General features: G+C 52.8%; 2 protein-coding genes across 6 annotated transcripts in view; both read left to right on the forward strand.

The window, feature by feature from the left end:
- The window catches only part of Crtc2 (CREB regulated transcription coactivator 2), a 10,072-nt gene extending 2,974 nt beyond the window's left edge, over positions 1-7,098 (forward strand). The window contains exons 2-14 of one of the 3 annotated variants that reach the window (XR_003378743.1): positions 192-293; positions 371-487; positions 1,461-1,522; positions 2,158-2,226; positions 2,371-2,474; positions 2,565-2,594; positions 2,736-2,815; positions 2,916-2,965; positions 3,079-3,323; positions 3,655-4,061; positions 5,449-5,712; positions 5,904-5,970; positions 6,132-6,213. Coding sequence is in view for 2 of the 3 variants with exons in the window: in XM_026789329.1 (XP_026645130.1) it covers positions 192-293; positions 371-487; positions 1,461-1,522; positions 2,158-2,226; positions 2,371-2,474; positions 2,565-2,594; positions 2,736-2,815; positions 2,916-2,965; positions 3,079-3,323; positions 3,655-4,061; positions 5,449-5,712; positions 6,132-6,318; positions 6,447-6,667 (1,938 nt within the window). In the remaining variant the exon portion in view is untranslated. Of the gene's footprint in view, positions 1-191; positions 294-370; positions 488-1,460; positions 1,523-2,157; positions 2,227-2,370; positions 2,475-2,564; positions 2,595-2,735; positions 2,816-2,915; positions 2,966-3,078; positions 3,324-3,654; positions 4,062-5,448; positions 5,713-5,903; positions 5,971-6,131; positions 6,319-6,446 lie in introns of those variants that run through there. The other 2 variants (XM_026789329.1, XM_005367231.2) reach the window with 2 other exon arrangements.
- Positions 7,099-8,309: 1,211 nt separating this feature from the next.
- On the forward strand, positions 8,310-24,173 carry Dennd4b (DENN domain containing 4B). 3 transcript variants are annotated; one of them, XM_005367232.3, is made up of 28 exons: positions 8,310-8,727; positions 10,565-10,904; positions 11,558-11,810; positions 12,064-12,133; positions 12,312-12,481; positions 12,555-12,799; positions 13,765-13,831; positions 13,921-13,979; positions 14,137-14,281; positions 14,497-14,672; positions 14,800-14,900; positions 15,346-15,561; positions 15,975-16,120; positions 16,399-16,538; positions 16,623-16,749; positions 17,591-17,797; positions 18,113-18,241; positions 19,246-19,435; positions 19,879-20,046; positions 20,504-20,892; positions 21,030-21,152; positions 21,346-21,515; positions 21,598-21,739; positions 21,928-22,164; positions 22,676-22,802; positions 22,894-23,059; positions 23,138-23,202; positions 23,293-24,173. In XM_005367232.3, the coding sequence occupies exons 2-28, from the start codon at positions 10,588-10,590 to the stop codon at positions 23,436-23,438; spliced, it is 4,491 nt and encodes a 1,496-aa protein (XP_005367289.1). In that variant the 5' UTR covers positions 8,310-8,727; positions 10,565-10,587; the 3' UTR covers positions 23,439-24,173. The 3 variants fall into 3 exon arrangements, with proteins under 3 accessions (XP_005367289.1, XP_026645099.1, XP_026645098.1); XM_026789298.1 differs by lacking the exon at positions 8,310-8,727 and adding an exon at positions 9,583-9,815 and having other exon boundaries at positions 17,591-17,779; XM_026789297.1 differs by lacking the exon at positions 8,310-8,727 and adding an exon at positions 9,584-9,815.
- The last annotated feature ends 285 nt before the right edge of the window (positions 24,174-24,458 follow it).

The following is a 24,458-nucleotide window of genomic DNA, read 5'->3' on the forward strand; positions in this document are numbered from 1 at the left end:
CTCTTGTAGACCAGGCTGGTCTCGAACTCACAGAGATCCGCCTGCTTGTGCCTCCCGAGTGCTGGGATTAAAGGCATGCGCCACCATCGCCCGGCTGGCAGATATCTTGAAAGCAGTCGTATATTCTGGTGACAGGAATGATAAATGCTCAGGACCTTCCCTGACATACCCGCTTCCCTCTTTTATCTCAGTTACAGGCCCAGAAACTGCGACTGGCTTATACAAGGAGCTCCCATTATGGTGGTTCTCTGCCCAATGTTAACCAGATTGGCTGTGGCCTGGCTGAGTTCCAGGTGAGTGGACACCAGCCAAGGAGGAGTGTAGGCTCTCAGGCTGCTTCCCCTGCTGATTCACCTGTCCTTTTTGGCAGAGTCCCCTCCATTCACCTTTGGATTCATCTCGGAGCACTAGGCACCACGGGTTGGTGGAACGGGTACAACGAGATCCCCGCAGGATGGTGTCCCCTCTTCGCCGATACCCGCGCCACATATCCTTCACAAATGATTTAAGGGCGAAGGACTGATGGAAGGGGCTCTTGAGAGACTCATGGTGGGAAGGAGCTTCGTTTCATCTTTGTTCACTTCTTTTACCCAGTCTTCTTGAAATGTGACCATAACCTGTGTGTCAGCGCACACTCTAGTGACAGGCATTTGGTGTTCTTGTGGCTCTGCCCTTTTTGGTGCTGGCCTTAACTTCCGCTCACTTAATTGTAAAGCAGGGCTCCCTGTTACCTGGGAAGGAGATTTGGTTCTTCTCCCATTCTTCTGTGAACTTTGTTCCTAGAGACCTCTACCATGTTTATCTCCATCACCCTGGCCAGGCATTCATTGGCTTAGATTGTTCCAATTTGTACTAAGCTTGGTCTGATTTTTTTTTTTTCTTTCTGGAGGTGGGTTTCTCTGTGTTGTCCTGGAGTTTGCTGTGTAGAACAGGCTGACCTGTATAGACCAGATGGATATCTGCCTGGCTCTGCTTCCTGAGTGCTGAGATTAAAAGCCAATGCCAGTCTTGCTTTTTTTTTTTTTTTTTTTTTGAGGGGGGTTTCATTGTGTAATCTAGACTTTTCTGGAACTTGATGGGTTTTGGAGATCTCCTTGCACTGCCTCTTAAGTATTGAGATTACAGTTGTTGTAATCCTTGCCTATTTTCGTTCCATTTTGTTGTTTGTTTGCTTGTTTTTGTGATGCTGGGCCTAAAAAGTAGCCTTCTTCATTGAGATACAGCCTCTGACTTCTCTTCTTCCCTTCCTTGTGTGCGCAGGGCTATGTGTGTGTGTGTTTGAGACAGCATCTTACTATGTATCTCTGACTGGCCTAGAGCTGAAAATTCCCTGTGCTTCCTCCTTCCAGCTGCTGGGATGACAGGCCCGAGCCACCAACACTGGCTTACTTGTATGACTATCTGACGGCTCCCTTATTCTCTCATCTGTCTCTGCTTTTTCCTTAACCACAGCTATTTACATTGACAGTTCTCCCTATAGCCCCGCCTACTTATCTCCTCCCCCAGAGTCTGGCTGGCGAAGGTGAGTTCAGTGCAGGTGGAATTTCCCACCCATTTGGTCTCTAACATGTTTCAGGGTGTGGGGGCTGAGGTGGGCTAGGGCTAGCTACTAGGCTGAGGTTTTAGCAGTACCTTGTTTCCTAAGGGCCAGGCTGGGAGGGTGGGGCAGATGGGTAGGTGGTCAGAGTCCAGTCTTGGCCATGTTGACACGAGTGGCCAAGCCTCTGAGTCCAGCTAGCAGAACCAATGGAACTATAGCCAAGCTGGGGTGTGTGTAAGTGGGGGAGGGGAGGATGGCAGGGTGGCAGGGGAGAATGGCTCCTTTCTCATAGTGGTGGATCCCAGGTGTAGTAACTGTTAGATCTTTGAACCCCTCCTTTCTCTGTCTCAGCTGAAATACTTGCATTCAGAAAACTTGCTAGGCTTCAGCATTTCCACTCAGCTTACCTTGGTGGAGAGTTTCTGTTTCCAGATCTTAGATTGAGGAGGGGTGGGGATTTATGGATCAGAGGCATTAGAAGAACCAGAAAGAAAGAGGCATGATACTGGGTACCAAGGCCTTTTCACATCCACCTTGCTGCCACACACTTTCCCACCCCATGCCTTTCATGCCCATCTTCAGCCACCTTCTTCCCCCTCATAACTTTTCTGTCCTAGGATGATGCCCTGGGGCAACCTCCCAGCTGAGAAGGGGCAGTTGTTCCGACTGCCGACTGCACTTAACAGGTGATGGTCCTTGACTTCTTTAGTTCACATCTCTTTCCTGGACTTTCTGGGGCCCTACTCTACTTCATCCCCTTTCTAGCCCAGCTTAAATATCCACTGCTGGGCAGTGTTTGGTACTGCTGCTCATCTCTGCTCCTCCAACAGGACAAGCTCTGACTCTGCTCTTCACACAAGTGTAATGAACCCCAACCCCCAAGACACTTATCCAGGCCCCACACCTCCCAGTGTCCTGCCCAGCCGCCGAGGAGGTAGGTGTTCCTAGGGAGTAGCTGTGGAGCTTTTTACTAAAGCAGGCAAACAAGTAGGCACTGTAATCAACCCCATTGCATCCTGTGCAGGTTTTCTGGATGGTGAAATGGATGCTAAAGGTATGTGCTCTTTACCAATTATGGGTCATGAATGCCAGATATCAGGGACTTTGTATGGGGTCAGGGAATAGGATTCCCTCTTGCCTGCCTCTGCTTCTTGTTCTGCCTTACTGGCTCCTCCTCCAACCTCCCCATCACCAGTCTCTCTCTTTCAAGTCCCTGCTATTGAGGAGAACTTGGTAGATGACAAGCATTTGCTGAAACCTTGGGATGCTAAGAAGGTAGGTAAGGGCCACTGGGTGTCTTCCACTGTCCCTGGGACAGGCCTTCCAGGGCTCCCACTGAGGTCTGTCCTCATTTCTAATCCTCTTCTCTCCTCAGCTGTCCTCATCCTCCTCTCGACCTCGATCCTGTGAAGTCCCTGGAATCAAGTAAGTACCACTACACAGCTGGAGTGACATTGAGGGAGGAAGGAGATGTGGAAGACTGACGTCTGCTCTTCTCTGACCACTTTCTCTTCACGTCGATCTTCTGTCCTCCCCAGCATCTTTCCATCTCCTGATCAGCCTGCCAGTGTGCCTGTCCTCCCACCTGCCATGAACACGGGAGGTTCCCTACCTGACCTCACCAACCTGCACTTCCCCCCTCCGTTGCCCACTCCCCTGGACCCTGAGGAGACAGTCTACCCCAACCTGAGTGGGGGCAACAGTACCTCCAATTTGACCCACACTATGACCCATTTGGGCATCAGTGGAGGTCTGGGCTTGGGCCCCAGTTATGATGTACCAGGTGAGTGGCTACCTTGTTCTGATCGTGTGACTATCAGCTGCTGCCTGGCTAGAGGGTAAAGGGGAAGGAGGCTTGCTTGATCTGGGATCCTTTGACTGCCCATCAATCTCCACACCCCAGAACCCCTCATTGCAATTTTCACCCAGCAAGAATGGATAGGAGAAAGATGGAGAATAACCCCCAAATGGGTAGTGCCAATCTCACGGTTAGAGACAGAATAGGGAGGACCTTGTGTTGCCATAGTCTGGTCACTGCTACCCATTCTGGGTGGAAAGGGGCCCAGTTCCCATCAGTAATGTTGGCATCTCTGGTTTTTTGTCTGTGTCTGCAGGACTTCACTCACCTCTTAGCCACCCATCCCTGCAGTCCTCCCTAAGTAATCCCAACCTCCAGGCTTCCCTAAGCAGTCCTCAACCCCAGCTCCAGGGGTCCCATAGTCACCCATCACTGCCTGCCTCCTCCTTGGCCCACCATGCACTGCCCACCACTTCCCTGGGCCACCCGTCACTTAGTGCCCCAGCCCTTTCCTCCTCCTCTTCCTCTTCGTCCACTTCATCTCCTGTCCTGAGCGCCCCCCCTTACCCAGCTTCTACTCCTGGGGCCTCTCCCCGCCACCGCCGTGTGCCCCTCAGCCCCCTGAGCTTGCCCGTGGGCCCAGCCGACGCCAGAAGGTCCCAACAGCAGCTGCCCAAACAGTTTTCGCCAACAATGTCACCCACCTTGTCTTCCATCACTCAGGTATGCGTGGCTACCTCCCCTGCATTTGTTTCCCTTCTTCTCCTTCCTGTGCTGTGCCCCTTGTCTCTTCCATCCCCTTCCATTCCTCTGCTCTGTCCCAACCCATCTTTTATCTATCTTGTTCCCTCTTTGCCTAAGAGTGCGAACTCTGGCATTAAGCCTTTGATTTCACATCTTAGTTCTGCCTCTTGACTTTCCTCCATTCAGAAGTTACTGAACTTCTCTGAGCCTCAGCGGTCTCATTTAGAAAACAAAGGTGGTTTTGTAAGCACCAGATACAATAACATACACAAAGTATTTACCATCATGCATAGCACAGGCACCAGTATAGCTTACCCGTTTGCCCTTCTCCTTTCTTTGTTCTTATCTCCCTCCTCTTTGCTAGTTCACTATATCCCCAGTCACTTCTGTCCTGTCCCATCCCTCTACCATTTCCTCTTCTTCTTTACTAGAATTCAGAGTCCAAGAATCTCCGACCACAGAACCCAGTGCTTTCACATTGTGTAGATGAAAACCTGGTGACTGCAGTGACAATCACTTCCCAAGGTTTACACAGCAAGTGATGAAGAGGTGGCTGAGACAGTTTCTCTCTCATGTAGCTCATCTGGGCTTGAGTTCACTAATTAGTTGAGGCTGGCCTGGAACATCTGATCCTTCCTGCCTCTGCCTTCTAAGAGCTCGGATTACAGGCATGACCTCCCATGCCAAGCTTTCTTTTCTTTTCAAGCTTGCCTCCATGCTAAGGGAGTTCTTCCCTCCCTCTCCATCTTAAAAAAAATAAAATAGTTCTCCAACTTTTCCTTCACCCTATTCCTTTCCTCTCTGCCCTCCTCTGTCCTGCTCCATTACTGTTTCCTGGATGTATGCTCTGTGTTCCATCTTTACACTCTCTGGTAGGGAGGACTAGCCATGCCAACAAGGGCAGTTTGCCCTCCGCATCTCTTTTACTTCCTTCCTCTGGCTCCCTCTGGCCTCTCCAGGGCTTCAGAACAGCAGCTCATCCTCCTGATAGTTAAGTACCCGGTTTATGAACGCTCACTTTAGAGTGAATTTGAGTTGTCTATTGTTAGCCGTATTAGCACCTAAGTTTTGATATGCATTTCGTATCATTTCCACCAACTCCCAGAATGCCATGGGAGCATAGGGTGTTGTTGTTTTTGGGATGAGAGTGGGGAGACAGCTCCCACTTTCAGCATGGTAGGTCCAGGCTCAGTCTTCCTTCCTCAAGCTCCTGAGTGCTGGTTTTCCAGGCGTTGCCCCAGTGTGCTTGGCTCGGAGCACTGCCATATTTGTGTTGTGGACAGGTGGCCTAGCTTAGAGGGTGGGGAGCTGTGACTGAGAGTTCTTCGAGGGGTCACAATAAATTCCCCCCTTTTTTTCTTCTCAGGGCGTCCCCTTGGATACCAGTAAACTGCCTACTGATCAGCGATTGCCCCCATACCCATATAGCCCCCCAAGTCTGGTTATACCTACTCATCCATCCACCCCAAAATCTCTACAGCAGTTGCCCTCTCAGGCCTGCTTAGTGCAGTCTTCAGGGGGACAGCCCCCAGGCAGGCCGCCACATTATGGGGCACTGTACCCACCTGGGCCCAGCGGGCATGGGCAACAGCCTTACCACCGGCCAATAAATGACTTCAGCTTGGGGAGTGTGAGTACACAGACTCATAGCTCTGAAGTGGGGGGCTGAGGGAGGGCCAGGGATGTGAGGGGTCTCCGGCGCACTGAATCAGGAGATGGGGTGGGACCTCCTTTTCCCCCCAGGTAACATAGCACTGCCAGCTTGGGGCTCCTGTCTTCCTGTGTTTGACCCCCTACTCCTGCCCCTCTGTTTCCGCTCAGCTTGCTCTTTGATGACTCCTGCCTTGACCCGTTCTCTTCCTGGCATGCACATGCTCTGGCCCAGCAGGTACGGTGCCCATACGTAATTCGGGCCCCGTGCTCGCTTCTGTTGCTCTGCTTGCTGTCACCTCCCTCTGTCTTTGCTTTTCTTCCTGGGGTGGTTGGGGCTTGTAAGGCAGGACACCCTGTTCTGAAGCTCACTTCCTTAAGGTCTGTCTGTGTCCCTAGCTGGAGCAGTTCAACGTGGAGAACCCATCAACCAGCCTGGTGCTGGATCCCCCTGCCTTTCCCGAAGGGCCTGGATTTTTAGGGAGTGAGGGATCAGTGAGTGGTCCCCAGGATCCTCATGTCCTCAACCAGCAGAACTTGACCCACTGCTCCCGCCATGGCTCAGGACCCAATATCATACTCCCAGGTGAGGGGATGTGGGTGGTGGAGGAGATTGGAAGAATTGACAGCTTCACCGGTGTGGTAGGAGACTGAGGGGTTTGGAGGTGTGTGGCATGGGATCCTTACCTACCTGACTACCTCTTCTACACACAGGAGACTCCTCCCCAGGTTTCTCTAAGGAGATCGCAGCAGCCTTGGCTGGAGTACCTGGCTTTGAGGTGTCAGCATCTGGGTTGGAGCTGGGGTTGGGGTTGGAAGATGAGCTGCGCATGGAGCCATTGGGCCTGGAAGGACTGACCATGCTGAGTGACCCCTGTGCCCTGCTGCCTGACCCTGCTGTGGAAGATTCATTCCGTAGTGACCGGCTACAGTGAGGGGACTTTACTGCCATCCTTCTTCATGGCCCTGTCCCCATCACTGTCCTTTTCATCCCTTCCCCCTGGCCAGTAGAGACTACTCTCTGTCCCCAGATCCTTTTTCTAATATGAATGAAGGATCCTAAAAATGAGGAAAGGGAAGAGGCCTGAGCAGGTGGCTCCTGTACTGTACAGAGTCCTGTACATCGGTGGGCCTGGGGCTCAAGGGAGGCTGCAGCACTTGGAACTTTGAAAACCGTCTGTCTGGAGGGCAGAGCCTGTTGGAAAGCAAGGCATAGAGGGGACTCTTGGAGGTAGGGCTTGTCCAGATGAGGGTGAGCGTTACCAGCCCTTCCCCATCTCTCTTCCCCCTGCAATGGAGGAGAGAGCCAGAGTGGATATTATTTTTTATTAAGTATATTATATGTTAATAAAAAATCCTAACAAACCTTTTGTGTGTTTGGCTGTTTGGTAGGTAACTGGGCACCTAAGGAGGGTTGATGCCATAAACTCTTCTTTTATGTTGCTTTTTTTAAATTAATTTATTTTTATTTTATGTGCATTTGTATTTTCCTATGGGTGTTGGGTCACCTGGAACAGGAAATACAGACAGTTGTGAACACCATGTAGGTGCTGGGAATTGAATCCAGGTCCTCTGGAAGAACAGTCAGTGCTCTTAACCACTGAGCCATCTCTTCAGCCCATTTTTTCTTTTCCTTTTTTTTTTTCTTTTCTTGAGACAGTTTCTCTAACAACTCTGGCCAGGCTGGCCTGGAACTCAGAGACTCAGAGATCCACCAAGGCACCACTGCCCAGTTTTTTTTTTTTTTTTTTTTCCTGAGGCCGGGCTACCTGATTTTCTTGCCTTGGTTTCCTGAGTGCTCAGGATTATAGGCATGCTTTCATCCTTTCAGCGCTGTTATGGTTTGTGGAGGACCACCAGCCTTAGATTTGTGACCCAAATTGGACACGTCCTAGAGCCAAAACAGACTTCACAGATGGCAGCAGGAAGTCACCTTTATGTGCCCTCATGTTTGTCCAGGGGAGGGGGCACCCTGACTGGCCAGACAAGTTACTCTTCCTCAACCTCAGGCCTGGGGTAAGGAGATGGCTGTCGCCCCGGTCACGTGTGTTTCTGGTAAAATAACCTCAACTCTCTTGGGGGTAGCTATTCCCAGTATAACCGTAAGCTCCAAGGAAGTAGGTCTAGCTGGCTCCCCTGGTCCATGTTCCCAGGGCATTATTGTATATGAACTCACCCACCTCACTTGGAAGACAACCGTTTAATGTAGGTTTGTCAACCTTCACCCAGCATGGTTGAAAGGAGTGCTGCTTTCCCCCACTATTTTCTCCTCTATTTGGCTTCTTGCCTCTCTTCCTCTTTTTCAATGCTCTTGTCATTTCTCGAAAGGAGAACTGAGAACTTCTGGCTCTGGCTAGTGGGTTCTAAACCTGGAAGTGGGGAGTCACCTGGGTTTTCCAGGTCTAGGTCTTCAGGGCCTTCACCGTGGCACAGTGGCCACATCTGATTGTTGGACGGAGGGCAAGACGGGAGCACCGGCTCTGACTTGGGGGCCACCTGGGGTCAGTGTCTTGCTCGTCCGCTGGATGGTGGGGATCCGCTTGGTTGCAGGGGGCCCTCCCAGCCACCAGGGGTCGCGCTGCAGGTGGCAGGGTGCTGGGCCGGAGCTAGCCAGGGTCACGACCGCGGGCCCGGGTGGAATAGCGGCGGTGCTCGCGGCTCTCGGGTTGGGGGGGGGGGTGAGTGGAGAAAGCAGGGCGCGCGGAAGAGCGCGGGGTCCCCAGCACCAGGGCAGCGGGAGGACCGCGCGGCCGGAGCTAGCGGCGCGGCAGCAGTCCCCGCGTGGCGCCGCGCGGGGACGCTGGGACCGCCCAGATCTCTCCACCGTGCCCGGCGCTCTCGCCCGCTTCATCTTCCTTCAGCCCAGGCGCGAGCTGCTCCCAAGTCGAGCGCGCCATGTCCGGGGCTGGATAGCAGCCCGGCCGCCCGCCGGCCCGCCAGCCCGCCCTCCAAGCCACCCGCCAGTGGGCCGGCTGGGGAGTCCCAGGGCAGGCAGGTAGGGGCCGGACCGGGCGGGGCGGCGGGCGGGGAAGGGCGGGCGGAGGGCGGTCGGCGCCAGGGACTGTCCCCAGCTGTTCTTCTGCGCTGCGCATCTGGTTCCGCTTCCTCTCTCCCAGGGAAGTGAAAGTGGAGGGGAGGGCGCCACCCGGAGCTAGCTAGCTGTGCCCGGCACCCTATACCCTGGAGCTCCCGCGGGCGCTCAAGCCAGAGCACCCCCCCCTTCCCGCTAGAGTCACGCGGCTGCTGGCGCTGCTGCCGTCACGTTCTCGGCAGCCTGCTCGCGCTCCTCTCGGCCCTCTGGCCCCTTGCTCAGCCACCTCCCCTGCTGCGCGCTCTCTGCCCCAGCCCCGACTTCCCGACATCCGGCATGTGGGTGCTGGGACCTAGTGTGGCTCCACTGCCGTTGTTTTCCCCAAGGGAGAAGGGGCTGCATTTTATAGGACTCTCTCCTGGCTAGGTGAGGGTAGGCTTGTATGCACAAGTCCTGTTAGTCCGGAGCCACCCACTTAACTATAGAGGGTCTCATCTAACGGCTTTTGCCTGCTGACTGGGGGCACAGAGCTCCTATTGGCCTACAGTGGGTGAGAGAGGGAGCTGTGTCGTGGAGTTAAATCAGGAGGCTGACGCTGACTCCTGGCTTCACCTCAGATGTGGAGAAGCTCAAGCTAAATTTAGCTTGAGTTGGGGCATGTATGTCCAGAGGCCAGGTTAAGAAGAGAGCTGACTTGGCTCCGGTTCTCTGAGGGAGGTTGAATAGACTATGCATCCTGGAGACGTTGGGAGTTTCCCTTGCCTTGCCCAGGGTCCTCAGTGTGGGGTTTGCCTTGGTCTGATGCTCTGCGGGCATCTTCCGCGGTGCTCTCCCCCTCCCATTGCTACCACACACCCATAGGCTGACTTCTGCTGAGCTGCAGCTTCCCCTTTGCACCCGCTCCAGGAAGTAACCTCCCTTCCCCTCTGAAGCACTCTCCCAGCCTCTAGCCCCTTGCAAGCCACCCACCAGGCTTCTTCCCACCTTCAGCACCCTGGGGCACCTCAGGACTCTTGGGGCTCCCACTCCTCAGGGTCAGGCCATGAAGGCAGGTGAGAAAAGTTACCAGTAGGCTGTTGTGGGCCTGATTCTGTCTGGGTCTGGGTGGCATTGGCATGGAATGGCTGGAGCTATCTCCCATAGTCCCTTTGTACCTAACTTACAGACACCTAAGGGTCTGGAGTTGAGAGCTTGGCCAACGTGGTAAAGTTAAGCTAGGAAAGAAAAGGATACTTGAAGTCTGAACAGAATCTAAATCTTGGGTTTTACAAGCCTTCCCAGAAACCTGTGGGGTCTTCTAAAAATGTGAGGATGGTGATTTAAGAGTATTAGCCGTGTCAGAAGGTTCTTGTGGAGTTGCTACCAGAGCAGGAAGGCCAGAGACCTGTGAAAAGACTAAGTTAAGGTTGGGGTGGCCAGAGTGAATGATGGGACTTCAGGCCTTTACAGAAAACACTGTGTTCTCTGAGATCTAACTGGAGGGGTGAAGAGGGGCAGGCCTTTAAAGGGCTAGGTGAGCAGTGGCATTTGTATGTTGTAGAGTGGAGTTTGGGTTCTTTGGGAAGAGGGAGCTGATGTCACTAAGAAGGAGGGACCTAGTGGTCTCTAAGGAACCGTGGTGGGATGTGAGAGTCTGGTGATGTCACAGGTGGGAGAGATCAGGATTGGCTGATCATCTACCTTTCCTTAGAAGAACTAGGAAGAGGAAAGGGGCGGGGGTCCGTGGGAACCATGGGAACACTAGCCTCTGGTTGCCATGGGAACACTAGCCTCTCTTCTTTTTCTCAATTGACCATTCCAGATGCCGTGAGTGAAGGGGGGGCCATGGCTGAGGAGCGGCCTCCCCGATTGGTGGATTATTTCGTGGTGGCTGGGCTTGCAGGAGATGGAGCACCTATGCCTGAGGAGACCTGGGTTCCTGAACCTACTGGGCCCCGGCGCCCTCCTAGGCCAGCGGAACCTATTACAGACGTGGCAGTCATTGCTAGAGCACTGGGCGAGGAGGTGCCCCAGGGCTACACGTGCATCCAGGCGTCTGCTGGTGGCCACCCCTTGGAGCTCAGTGCCGGGCTCCTGGGTGGAACTCAGCCAGTCATCTGCTACCGCAGGGGGCGTGACAAGCCCCCCCTCGTTGAGCTGGGGTGTGTACCCCTATCCATGCTGGCACTGGGGGGAGCTGGGAGGGACTGTTGAGTGAACTAAGAAGAGGTAGTGATAAGGGTTGAGAGGAGGCACGTGGGATGGGCTAGAGGTCTGAGAGGAGGGGTTTACTGCCTGCGTTGCTGCTTACTAGCCAATGAGTGCTTCTTTAGCAACTCCTCACTGGCTGGTTTGGGATATCAAGTGGATAAACCTTGTGAGGAACTTTGCCAAGAGTCTGACAGTTTTGGTGCTTACTCAAGAACTGGGGAGAGCAGCCGGGTGGTGGTGGCTCATGCCTTTAATCCCAGCACTTGGGAGGCAGAGGCAGGTGGATCTCTGTGAGCTAGTTCCAGGACAGGCTCCAAAGCTACAGAGAAACACTGTCTCAAAAAACCAAAAAAAAAAAAAAAAAAAAAAAAGAACTGGGGAGGGCATGGCTTCCAGGGATGGTTATTGATTGAGAGATAAAGGCAAGGATCCTAGAAGACAGAGTATGTAGGAAACGGTGGGCTGTACTACTAGCCTTTGACAAGGGTGAGAGAACATGGCAAGTTTAGGAGAGCAGGTAGGTAGATCCGGTCTTTCTATGCTGACCTCTTGATGTCCGGTCTTTCTATGCTGACCTCTTGATGTCTGTGCTCTCTGTGCCAAGGGTGTTATATGAAGGGAAGGAACGTCCTAAACCTGGCTTCCAAGTGCTTGACACGACACCATATAGTCACTCAGCCAACTTGGCCCCTCCAGGCCCTGGGCACCCTCGCACCTACCTCATGTACCGGCGGGCAGCGGAGGGGGCAGGATTGCATGCCCTGGGCATCACTGACCTTTGCCTGGTTCTTCCCAGCAAGGGTGAGGGCACTCCTCACACTTACTGCCGGTTGCCACGCAACCTCAACCCTGGCATGGTGAGTGGTACTGCGGTATTGATAGCTAAAACCTGGGCCATTGGTGTAAGGGTGTAGACATGGGGAACAAAGGGCATTTGGGAACCAAGGCCACTGACACCAGAGCCAGATGAGAGGTGGCTTGGCTGGGAGGACAGGAATTAGGGGCAGCTTGGAAGACAAAAGACACCCAAAGGGTGGTAGAGAGAGAAGATGGGCCCCAGAAACCTTTGTTAGTGATGTGTCTGCTTATCTCTTGTCGTTTCTGGGGCAGTGGGGCCCAGCAGTGTACCTGTGCTACAAGGTGGGCCTGGCCAAGGCCAACACGCTGGTGTATGAGGCAGGTGAGTGGTCCTTTTGTCCTTCCTATCCTTTGACCCTCCATGGTGCCTCTTGGTAAGTTCAGTGACCCCAGAACTGACTTCCCTTTGCCATCTAGCCCTTCTCTGGATCCTCTGGTTTCTTTACTTGGAATCTAACGGATCGCTTCATTCTAATGTGTGCTTTTCTGCTGGGGTACAGAGCTGCTGGGCCGCTACCCACAGGAAGACAATGAGGCATTCCCGCTGCCCGAGTCAGTGCCAGTCTTCTGCCTGCCCATGGGAGCCACTATTGAGTGCTGGCCTGCCCAGACCAAGTACCCGGTGCCCGTCTTCTCCACCTTTGTGCTCACAGGGGCTGCCGGTGATAAGGTGGGTTTGTGGGGTGTGGTACGGAGGCCTCACAATACAAGAACCCGTCTGATCATCCCTATACCCCTGCCAGGTGTATGGTGCCGCCTTGCAGTTCTATGAAGCGTTCCCGAGGGCCAGGCTGTCAGAGAGGCAGGCACGGGCACTGGGCCTGTTGAGTGCCGTGGAACGGGGCCGGGCACTGGGAGGCCGAGCCGTGCGCAGCCGGCGCGCCATTGCTGTGCTGTCCCGCTGGCCAGCCTTCCCAGCCTTCAGAGCCTTCCTCACCTTCCTTTACCGCTACTCCGTCTCAGGCCCCCACCGTCTGCCCTTGGAAGCGTGAGCATGGCTTTCCTGACACTGGGGAGTTGTGAGGCATTAGAGAGGATAAATGGGAGACACTAGAATGGAACTGGGGGTACGCTGAGCCCCCAGGAGACAGGGCTGTTCTGTTTTGTTATATAGTTTGTCCATTTAAGCTACTGGCTATGGGTAAGTGGAGCCTGGAATCTAGCCTGCACTTGTTAGTTGGGGCTTGGCTAGGTCTATGTATGCTCAGCACAGATCTGTTCTTATTTTTATTTATTTATTTATTTACTTATGGAACAGGACTTGCTGTTTATTTACTTCCAGCCCCGGGTGGCCTGGAACTCTAGGCCTCAAAGTTACAGAGGTGACTTCCTGAGAGTTGGAATTAAAGGCGTGCTCCACCACGCCCAGTTTATTTATTTATTTAAATTTTTTTTGTTTTGTTTTGTTTTTCTAGACTGGGTTTCTCTGTGGTTTTGGAGCCTGTCCTGGAACTAGCTCTTGTAGACCAGACTGGTCTCGAACTCACAGAGATCCGCCTGCCTCTGCCTCAGTTTATTTATTTTTTATTCTTTTTAAAGATGTTCCCGCCGGGTGGTGGTGGCGCAGGCTTGTAATCCCAGCACTCGGGAGGCAGAGGCAGGCGGATCTCTGTGAGTTCGAGACCAGCCTGGTCTACAAAGGGAGTTCCAGGACAGGCTCCAAAACCACAGAGAAACCCTGTCTCGAAAAAACTAAAAAAATAAAATAAAATAAAATAAAATAAAATAAAATAAAGATGTTCCCATGGTAGCCCTGGCTGGCCTGGAACTCATTGTGTAGATGAGGGGATTTCAGGCAAGGGGATTGATCTTCTAATCTAAGTAAGACCTATGTATAAAGTTGATCCAAGACAAGGGGTGGGGTTCAGGGAGCAGTGAGGTCTTGAGAATGTGTGGCGGGATTGGTCAGGGACAGACCGAGGAGTCAGCCTCACCTTCTCCCTCTCTCCCTAGGCACATCTCCCACTTCATTCACAACGTCCCGTTCCCTTCCCCACAGAGACCACGCATCCTAGTGCAGGTGAGAGGTGAGCCTGGGGCTGGGCTGATGGAAGGAGAGGAGTCGGCAGGAGCTGGCCATGAGTATCCTGACCTGTGGCTCCTCTCCAGATGTCTCCCTATGACAACCTGCTCCTCTGTCAGCCTGTCTCCTCACCCCTGCCCCTCAGGTATGTGCCTAAATTGGGGGGGGGGGGGGCTTTGGCAACATGGGTATAATAAGAGGTATAGGTACGGCTGCTGAGACTGTGGCAGACTGGCCCCGGTGGCGTCTGTGTCCAGCTCCCGAGTCTCCTGCTGATCCTTCTCTCCCTTCACATCCCACAGTGGTGCTAGCTTTCTGCAGCTGCTGCAGAACCTGGGCCCAGAATTGGCTATTACGTTGCTGCTGGCTGTGCTCACCGAGCACAAACTGCTGGTCCACTCGCTGCGGCCAGATCTGCTCACCAGTGTCTGTGAGGCCCTTGTCTCAGTGAGTGCTACCTTATCTAGTCTACTTCTCCAAAGTTGCGCTTTTCTGGTGTCCCTTCATTCAGACCTGGGTTCTTCTCCTTTTCTCGCCACAGGGAGAGGGTCCTCCATCTCTGTCTGGGTGTGGTTGTTAGAGACAGGTTTTCTTCGGGCTTAGCCCCACCTCCTCAAGGTCAGGGCCCTGTGCTCACTGGTTCTCACTGGTTGGTGCTTTAGATGATCTTCCCACTGCACTGGCAGTGCCCCTACATTCCGCTGTGCCCGCTGGTGCTGGCGGATGTGCTGAGCGCCCCTGTGCCCTTCATTGTGGGTATCCACTCCAGTTATTTCGATCTGCATGACCCACCTCCTGATGTCATCTGTGTTGATCTCGATACCAATACACTCTTCCAGTATGAGGCTAAGTATCATTTGTGGGCGAGGGAGGAGAGCATGCAAGGGCTGGTGTGTGAGTTCATGTTGGCTCAAAAAAGACCTCATAGAAGCTTCATCATTCTTTCTCCTTATGTTATCTCTTAGAACGGAGGATAAGAAGCCCCTCTCTGCTAGGACCCTGCCCCGCAGACCATACAAGCTTTTGCTGGCCACACTGACGAATCTGTACCAGCAGCTGGACCAGAGTGAGAAGCCTATGGGCTTGAGAGGCTGGAGGCTGTTGTTGGCCTCCAATCTCCAAACTGAGGGGAGGGTCCAGGGACCAATAGATCTCTGAAGTGATTAGAGGAGTTGGGTTTGGTGGGAGTGAAATAAAGGAGGAGGGGCAGGGGAGCAGCATTTCTGAGCCCATCAAGAAAGGTGAGCCTGCAACTCACAATCCCAGAGAACCTAGACAACAAAGAGGACCCTAAGAGAGACATACATGGATCTAATCTACATGGGAAGTAGAAAAAGACAAGATCTCCTGAGTAAATTGGGAGCATGAGAACCTTGGGAGAGGGTTGGAGGGGAGAGGCAGGGAGGGGAGCAGAGAAAAATGTTTTGGGGGATGAAGACATCTGTGTGAAAAACAGGATGAGGCCAGCCCTGTGGGTGCTAACCTTGACTCTTAGATGTTTTGATTCCCAGCTTACACTGGACCAGAAGAGGAGGCCTCCCTGGAATTCCTGCTGACAGACTACGAGGCAGTGTGTGGCCGCCGGACACGCCTGGAGCGGGAAGTCCAGGGAGCCTTTCTGCGCTTCATGGCTTGTCTGCTCAAAGGCTACAGGGACTTCCTGCGTCCCCTCACCGAGGCCCCCTCTGAGGGATCTCGCGACGTCGACAACCTTTTCTACCTTCAGGGTAAATAAGCCAGCCTGTCTTTGTAAAGACATTTGAGGGAGGGCGTGGTTAGGGGCTGGGCTTCACGAGGAAAGCGTGAGGGACGCTGACTGGGAGCCTGGGAGCGGAGAGACTGAGTGTTCCTCCCCTCCTCTGGTCTTGGAGGAGAAGGGCTTGCAGATGAATGTGTCCTGCTGTCTGGGAGCCCTTGGTGTAAGGTGGATGTAGTGATCCTGGTGGGGAGCAGCAGTCAGGTACAGGTCTGTTGAAGGACAGCTGTGGTGTTGGAGAACTGAGCTGGTCTGCGGGAGAAGTGTGACTTTGAGAGCCATAGATCCTGAATGACAAGAGCTAAGAGCTGCGGACAAGGGGGAGAGGGCTGTGGCAGATAGAGAACTGTGGTAACCCCCTTGTGACCCAGCCTGACCCCCCAGGTTTCCTCAAGTCCCGGGAACGCTCGAGCCACAAGCTGTACTCCCAGCTGCTGCACACACAGATGTTTTCACAGTTCATCGAGGAATGCTCTTTTGGCTCTGCCCGCCATGCTGCCCTTGAGTTCTTTGACTCTTGTGTCGATAAGGTATTGAGCCTTGTCCCTTCTGTATGTACCAATTGCTACCGGTTCCTCCAGTCCACTGTTAACTGTGTTTCTCAGCGTGGCTGTGATGGACAGCTGGAATTAGACAAAGCACAGACAATACAACTTGTGCAGCCACAACATGGTCGGCTTCATTCTTGACTTTTCCCCTCCAGATGGCTCTCCAGGACTCCTTCCCCATGAACATGTTTTTCTGGGAGACACCATCTTTTGGGGTCCCTGGCTCTGTTAACACTAATCCTTTTCCCATCCTGTTCCAGGTCCACCCAGAGCAGGAGAAGCCTGAGCCAACACCCTTAGTGGAGCTGGAGGAGCTCTCAGGAAGTGAGCTCACTGTCTTCATCACACCCCCAGAGGATCCCCCAGTACTGGAAGGCAGTGAATCTGCTCCCCAGTACTGGTAAGACTGTCTCCTCCTCTTGCCTGCCCCAAGGCCCATGCTTGGCCCTGTGCTAACTGCCCCCATGTTGCCTCTTCTCTCTAGTTATGATGGGTTTCCAGAGCTAAGAGCTGAACTATTTGAGTCTCCTCAGGAACAACAGGGAGCGCTGCCTGTGCCCGGCCCATCCCGTAGTGCCCCTAGCAGTCCTGCGCCTCGCCGAACCAAACAGGTAACTAACTAGCAATAGGCCGCATAGGGAACCTGACCTGGTACAGTGGTTATGCTTCGTGAGGTTACTAATGGTGCTTATCCCATAAAACTGCTGGGAGGTTTACATAAGCTTGGTACATAAACAAACAAACAAACCCCACACTCTACAGCCGGGCGTAGTGATGCATGACTTCAGCAGTCAGGAGGCTGAGAAAGGCAGATCTCTAAGTTCGAGGCCAGCCTGGTCTACGTAGTGAGTTCCAGGACAGTCAAAGCTACATAGTAAGATCCTGTCTCCAAAAACAAACAAAGAAAAAAAACGACAAAATGCTGTACAAAAACTAGCCTTTGTTACCATTGTCATTTGCCATCAGGAGGAGCCGGCTACATCTTGCAGGGTGCCCACTCATGATCCAGGGCCAGGCTACCCTGCCCTACGGAGGCACCCAAGAGGTTGTAAGTTAGGCAGTGCCTCAGCCCTCGTACATCCTTAGAACACAGACTGTATCTCAGGAGAGTGCCGCTTCTCACATTGTGCAGGAGGTTGAGGCAAGAACTGGTGTTTGAATCCAGTCTAGGCCACACGACAAGACACTATCTCAGAAAAATATCAAGAGAAAAAAATATTTGTGCCAGGCAGTGGTGGCACATACCTTCAATCCCAGCATTCGGGAGGCAGAGGTAGGGGATCTTTTTTGAGTTCAAGGTCAGCCTGGTCTACAGAGCGAGTTCCAGGACAGCCAGAGCTGTTACACAGAGAAACCCCGTCTCAAACAGCCAAAAGAAATAAAGAAATAAAGATTTGTGCTGGCCTTGGGGCATGTTCTTTACCTCGGTGTGTCTTCCCTTGCCCCACCTAGGAGATGAAGGTCGCACAGCGAATGGCCCAGAAGTCAGCCACTGTGCCTGAGCTGTGGGCCAGGTGCCTACTAGGTCACTGCTATGGACTGTGGTTCCTGTGCCTGCCTGCCTATGTGCGTTCGGTGCCCTCCCGGGTGCGAGCCCTGCACAAAGCCTACCACGTGTTGCGTGAGATGGAGAGCCGCAAGGTGGTGCTCCCTGATGAGGTTGGCATTTCCTACCCACCCCTAATCCCAGCAAGGCTGTGCAGTTCTAGGGACAGAGGGAAACTTGCTGGAGACTGGGTAGAGTGGAGGGGCAGCCAGAGTTGAGGAGCTGCTCTGCCACAATCAGAGGGCATGAGCATGTGCAGGGTTAAGCCGTGGAGACCGCAGGGCATCCAGAGCTGCAGAAAGGAGCTGCCGGGAGCCAGTGAGTCCTCCGGGAATTAGGAGGCTGGAAGAAGGTGCTTGCTGAGACTTGGCGACTTGGGTCGCAGTAAATCCCTTACATCCTGACATCCTGTGCCTCTCTTGGCCTAGGTGTGTTACCGGGTGTTGATGCAGCTCTGCTCACACTATGGGCAGCCCGTGCTGTCTGTGAAAGTCATGCTAGACATGCGGCGGGCAGGCATTGTGCCCAACACCATCACCTACGGCTACTACAACAAGGTACTTAATTTGGGTAGGATGGCAGTCTGTGCTGGGACCTGGTTTAGAGAGAATGCTGTTCTTTGACAGGTGCTGCTGTCCCCATTCTCTGCTCCTGTAGTCACTGTCATCTGTGCTTTCGTGTTGCCTTTGCACAGACAGAAGGCTTTTTGTTTAGTTTTGGGTTTTGGTTTTTCAGATTTAGCTACTTTGATTCTTATTTACAACAGCGTTAAACTCCATGCCAGACACTGTTCCAGATACATATTTTAATTTACTTTATCCCCACAGTGCCACAGGGCATAGAATGGTCATTCCCCCCATTACAGGAATTGAGGTTGCAGAGAATTTGTAATTTTTCCCAAGTCCCACAGTAAGCAAGTTAGTGAGTCAGAATATAAACAAAATTCTATCCAGAATTCAGCCTCTTAACCATAATACAAACTGCCTCCTGTTTTTCAGATAAGGAATAGTCAAGCTGTTGAGATTATTTCTTCAAAGCCATTCAGTTTACAAATGGAGTCTAGCTGGGCATAACGATGCACACCTGCACACCTTTAATACCGGCATTTAGGAGGCAGAGGCAGGAGGATCTCTGTGAGTTCAAGGCCATCCTTGGTCTACAGAGTGAGTTCCAGTGCAGCCAGGGCTACATAGTGGGACCCTATATTGATAGATGATAGATAGATAGATAGGTAGGTAGATAGATAGATAGATAGATAGATATAGATGATAGATAGATGATAGATAAATTGATTGATAGATAGATAGATGATAGATTGATAGATAGATAGATAGACAGACAGACAGACAGACAGACAGACAGACAGATAATGGATGAATAGTAGAGCCTAGATACACTTTTCTCCATTACTCCATTGTTACTGATAATGCCTCACTTGGGGCTTCTCTTTCTGGGTGAGCTATTGGCTAGATAGTCCTAGCCAGCATGTTTCGAGAAAAAGGTGGTCCCTGGGGTCAGGACGGGAGATAAGGCATCACTAAGTGGGCATTGTGATTGACAGGCTGTGCTGGAAAGCAAATGGCCATCTGGTACACCAGGTGGACGCCTACGCTGGGCCAAGCTCCGGAATGTTGTCTTGGGGGCTGCTCAGTTCCGCCGGCCCTTGAAAGACAGACGGCAGCAGCAGCAGCAGCAACAGCAGCAGCAGCAGGAGGTGGCTGTGCATCAAGAGTCGGGCAGCTCTCAGACAGGTGGGTAGGGACTGGCCAGATAGCTGCAGTGCCAGACGTAATGGTTCACACCTGAAGTCCTGCCACTTGGGAAACCAAGACAGGATGATTGACTGTTGCAAATTCAAGGCCACCTTGTGCTACATAGTGACTTCCAGGCCAGATTGGAATACATAGTGGGAATTTGTATTAAAAGAAAAAAAAAAGTGGGGGGAGGTAGTGGTGGCACAATCCTTTGATCCCAGCACTCCTGAGGCAGAGGGGGACAGATCTCTGTGCATTCAAGACCAGCCTGGTCTACAGAGGGAGTTCCAGGAGAGACCCGGACAACTAGGCCTAGCAGGCCTTTCTGTGTGTGGATAACCTGCATTTGTTTGGTAGCAGAGGGATAAAGTTCTACGGGGGAGAAACCCTGCAAAACCCAGGTCCACCCAAGGGGCCGCTTCAGTCTGTGCTTTCTACAGAACCCTGTCTGGAGCGCCCCTCCCCAACACGTCCTCTTCAGCGCCAGACGACTTGGGCAGGGCGAAGTCTGCGGGAGCCATCCTCACCCACTGGGCGCCTGGTCAAGAGTGGCAGCCTAGGCAGTGCTCGAGGGGCACAGCCCACTGTGGAGGCTGGTGTGGCACACAGTAAGTACCCTTATCTGACCTTCCTTCATTCTCCCACTGAGCTCTCCCAACAACTCTTCAGTAGAGAAAGGGAGCCTGGGGCTGTCTTTAGGGCAGCTCCCTGTACCTTAGTGGGCCTGTAGGCCCTTGAGGCAATCTTGCCTAAGTGTTATGGTGAGCTGTGATGCTCAGGTTTGTTGGTTTATACAGTTTGCATTCTAGACATTGTGTTGTATGTGTATGGGTGTTTGCCTGCATGTATATCAGTGTGTCACCTGTATCCCTGGTACTCATGGAGGCCAGGGAGGGTATCCGAGCCCCTGGAACTGGAGTTACACATGGTTGTGAGCTGCCATGTGGGTCCTCAGGGCAAGCAGCCAGTGCTCCTGGCTTCTGAGTTCCGCTGCAGGAGTTGTGTTTACTTGTGAGCAGCGGGAGGGGAGCAGGACTCCATCTCTCCATTCTCTTTGACCTGCAGTGATAGAGGCCTTGGGAGTCCTTGAACCCCGTGGATCACCTGTGCCTTGGCAGGATGGAAGTCTGTCAGACCTAAGTCTGACAGGGGAAGAACTGGCACCTGGAGGAAGCCCAGGGGGCTCTGGCTCAGCCCTCAGTACCCGCTCCACCGAGGCCCTAGAAGGGATAAGTGGGCGGGGTCCCAAAACTAGTGGCTGTCAGGAGGAGGTGGGTACCCCCAGAAAAGGGCTGGGTGCCCGCCTCCAACAGCTGCTCACCCCTTCCCGCCGCTCCTCTGTCTCCCGCATCCCCCCACCTGAGTTGCCCACTGACCTTCCTCCTGCGGCCCGACGAAGTCCCATGGATAGCCTGCTGTGGCCCCGAGAACGCCCTGGATCCACTGCTTCTGAGGTAGCCATTGAGAAAGGGAGAGGAGGGCTGCTGACTGGGAGAATGCCCCCAAAGGTGACTCTGAGAGTGGCTGAAAGCAGCATCCTAAGGGAGAGGAGCGGAGGACTAGCTGACTGTGCTTTCTCTTGTAATGGCAGAGTTCCGCCTCTCTGGGCAGTGAGTGGGATCTTTCAGAGTCTTCTCTTAGCAGCCTGAGCCTTCGCCGTTCCTCAGAGCGTCTCAGTGAGACCACTGGACCTTTCCAGCCTCCTTCCCTAGAAGTGAGCATACCCCATCCACACCATTGTGCTGGAACACACACAGCTCATATCCACCCACCCCCAAAGGCAGGGGAAGGGGAGGAGGTGGAAGGAGGCCTGGCTGAGGTTTCGAGATGGAAGGGGCAGGGAAGGGCATGGGCTTTGGGCCCTGGAATCAAATGAGGCTCATTTCTTGGGGTCTCCTTGCCCACAGATTCTGCTGTCCAGCTGCTCCTTGTGCCGTGCCTGTGACTCCCTGGTGTACGATGAAGAAATCATGGCTGGCTGGGCACCCGATGACTCTAACCTCAATACAACTTGCCCCTTCTGCGCCTCTTCCTTTGTGCCCCTGCTCAGTGTCCAGACCCTTGATTCTCGACCCAGGTGCCCAAAGCAGAAAAAGCGCTGTGGGAGGGACAGGCAGATGGTGCTCAAAGAGCTGACACCTCCCGCTGTTTCCCTGCAGTGCCCCTAGCCTGAAGTCTACCCTTGCTGGTGCCAGTGGCAGTCAAGATGCCCCTGTCCCTGGGGGTCCCGGCCCTGTGCTCAGTGACCGGAGGCTCTGCCTTGCCCTGGATGAACCCCAGCTCTGCAATGGCTATGTGGGGGTAAGGGCTGAGCCAGAGGAACATGAGGAGGTGGGAGTGTGTTGTCTGTTGAGGGGAGATCAAATGGGTGCCAGGTAGTGGACAAGGGGCATGCAAGAGGCTTTTGGACTTGCTGAGTTATTGGGAGATAACCTCTGGGTGAGGGCCATTAGTATATATGTTCTGACCACTTTCCTGCTTGCCCACAGAGTGCTTCCCGGAGAGTTGAGAAAGGGGCATGGGCATACCTGAGCCCCTTGGTACTGCGGAAGGAACTGGAGTCTCTGGTGGAGAACGAAGGCAGTGAGGTGTTGGCATTGCCTGAATTGCCCGCTGCCCACCCCATCATCTTCTGGAACCTCCTGTGGTATTTCCAACGCCTACGTCTGCCTAGTATTCTACCAGGCTTGGTGTTGACCTCCCGCGATGAGCCCCCACCCGGCCAGGTCAGTGTCCTTGTCTCCTGAGCTTCCCTCCTCCTTCTCAGCGCTTTGTCTTCTAGTCCTCTCTGTCCTTAGCATTTTACCAGGCACATTTGCCTCTCTGACCCTCCATGTCGTCATCTGTCAAATGGCATAAGCAGGAACCTAATGGAATACGTGCTTGATGTATGTCCCTAAAAAAATGGCTTAATGTTTTCCTGTTTGTTCCACCAGTATTCATCATACATCCTAGGGCCCAGGGCTAGGTATGTAATAAAGTAAACAAAGTCCTCATTCATAAGAACTGGTAGATGAGAATTTCTTTCCTCAGGATATGGTGGGGTAGATCTCTGTGAATTCCAGGCCTGCCTACTCTGCATAGTGAGACCCTGTCTCAAATACCAATAACACCACAAATAAGTTCTTTCCCTTTCTCTTTTATTATGTCCTGTAATGTCCCTCTGTTCCTTTGAACATTGTCCGTCTGTCCTTTTCTTGCCCTCTGCCTCATTCTGACTTTTTCTTCTTATCTCAGCCCTCCCAGGGACCATCTCCTAGGCTAACCCCTGACCCAGCCTCTGTGCATGTTCGTCTGCTGTGGGATGTCCTGACCCCCGATCCCAACAGCTGCCCACCTCTCTATGTTCTCTGGAGGGTCCACAGTGAGTTGGTACTTGATCTAGGAGTGAAAGGGCCGGGCTCTTCATCTGGAGAGCTTGGTGATCCTGGTAATCCTTCCTTCCTTTCGTCCAGGCCAGATCCCACAACGAGTAGTCTGGCCAGGCCCAGTGCCCTCATGTCTTAGCTTGACATTGCTGGAGTCAGTGATGCGCCATGTTGGACTTAACGAGGTTCATAAAGCTGTTGGACTCCTGCTGGAAACCCTAGGGCCCCCTCCCACTGGCCTGCACCTGCAGAGGTATGATACGCTCACCTGGGGGCCCTCGGCCTGGCCTTGGCACCTCTTTTCTTTGATACTCTTCTATGTTTATTACAGGGGAATCTACCGTGAGATCTTATTCCTGACAATGGCTGCTCTGGGCAAGGACCACGTGGACATAGGTAAAGGTGCAATTGGATGCTGAAGAGAAGGGATGTGGGACCAGACATGAGAGGAGGTCCTAATGCATCAATTTCCATCCTCTACCCTAGTGGCCTTCGACAAGAAGTACAAGTCTGCCTTTAACAAACTGGCCAGCAGCATGGGCAAGGAGGAGCTGAGGCTGCGGCGGGCACAGATGCCTACTCCCAAGGCCATTGACTGTCGAAAATGTTTTGGAGCACCTTTGGAATGCTAGGGACCCTTAAGCCCCCCTCTTCTGCCTTGGGTGGAGAGGAGAGGTAGAGTGGATTCTAGATATAGCCTGACTCCCTCTTCCTTTCATGGAAGAATTTGAATCAGGCTGCTCAGCCATAGGCTCCAAGTGGAAATAGCAGGAAGAGGGACTCACTGATACCAACAGTCACAATTCCCCTATTTCCAGCCTGCCCAATTTGTTCATGCTGATTTTGAGGAGAGCTAGGGAAGTTGGCACAAGTCCATTCTTTCTCCATCCTATTCCAGGGCCTCCTTCCCAGGGTGTCCTCAGATCTGCAGCGCCCTGGGAGACTTAGAAGTTTTTGTTTTAAAAAACAACTGGAAAGATTTCAAGCTCCTGAGCCTTTGCCCCATGGGAGGAGTCTCATCCCCACTTCTCTGGCATTGCTAAAGGAGCCCAAGGCAATCCTAGCGTTTTATTTTATTTAGTTATTTATTCTGAGGCCACAGTTCCTACAGTTATTAGATTCTCAAGGAGCGTAAGAAAGAGAAGGGAATTAAGTTTGTAACTCTTTGAGAGCCATGCACTGGGACCCAGAGGAGTCCCAAGCTTCGCTTGGGAAGAATTGGTGCCTCTTCTAGTTCTGATCCTTCTTGTCCACTCCACCTTGGGAAATGCCTCTCCAGTCCATGGCCTTGACCTGTGCAATAAGGATTGTTCTCTGCAAAGTTTTGTTGGATGTAAATATAGTAAAAGCTGCTTCTGTCTTTTTTCCCTCTGCCTCCTGTTCTCTGGATTTGGGGTGGTACCTTATCTTTCCTTGCTGCACATTCTCTCCGCTGTGTTTCCTTTCTTTCTTTCTTTTTTTTTTTTTTTTTTTTTTTTTTTTTTTTGGTTTTTCGAGACAGGGTTTCTCTGTGGTTTTGGAGCCTGTCCTGGAACTAGCTCTTGTAGACCAGGCTGGTCTAGAACTCACAAAGATCCGCCAGCCTCTGCCTCCCGAGTGCTGGGATTAAAGGCGTGCACCACCACCGCCCGGCTTGTGTTTCCTTTCTTTGT

This window comes from Microtus ochrogaster, unplaced genomic scaffold, assembly GCF_000317375.1.
Source record: "Microtus ochrogaster isolate Prairie Vole_2 unplaced genomic scaffold, MicOch1.0 UNK16, whole genome shotgun sequence".
Lineage (NCBI taxonomy): Eukaryota > Metazoa > Chordata > Mammalia > Rodentia > Cricetidae > Microtus > Microtus ochrogaster.

Coding starts and splice junctions, on each gene's coding strand:
- Dennd4b (XM_026789297.1), top strand. Junction 13,832..13,920: donor GACCACGCATCCTAGTGCAG/GTGAGAGGTGAG, acceptor GCTCCTCTCCAG/ATGTCTCCCTATGACAACCT. Junction 21,740..21,927: donor TCTGCAATGGCTATGTGGGG/GTAAGGGCTGAG, acceptor GCTTGCCCACAG/AGTGCTTCCCGGAGAGTTGA.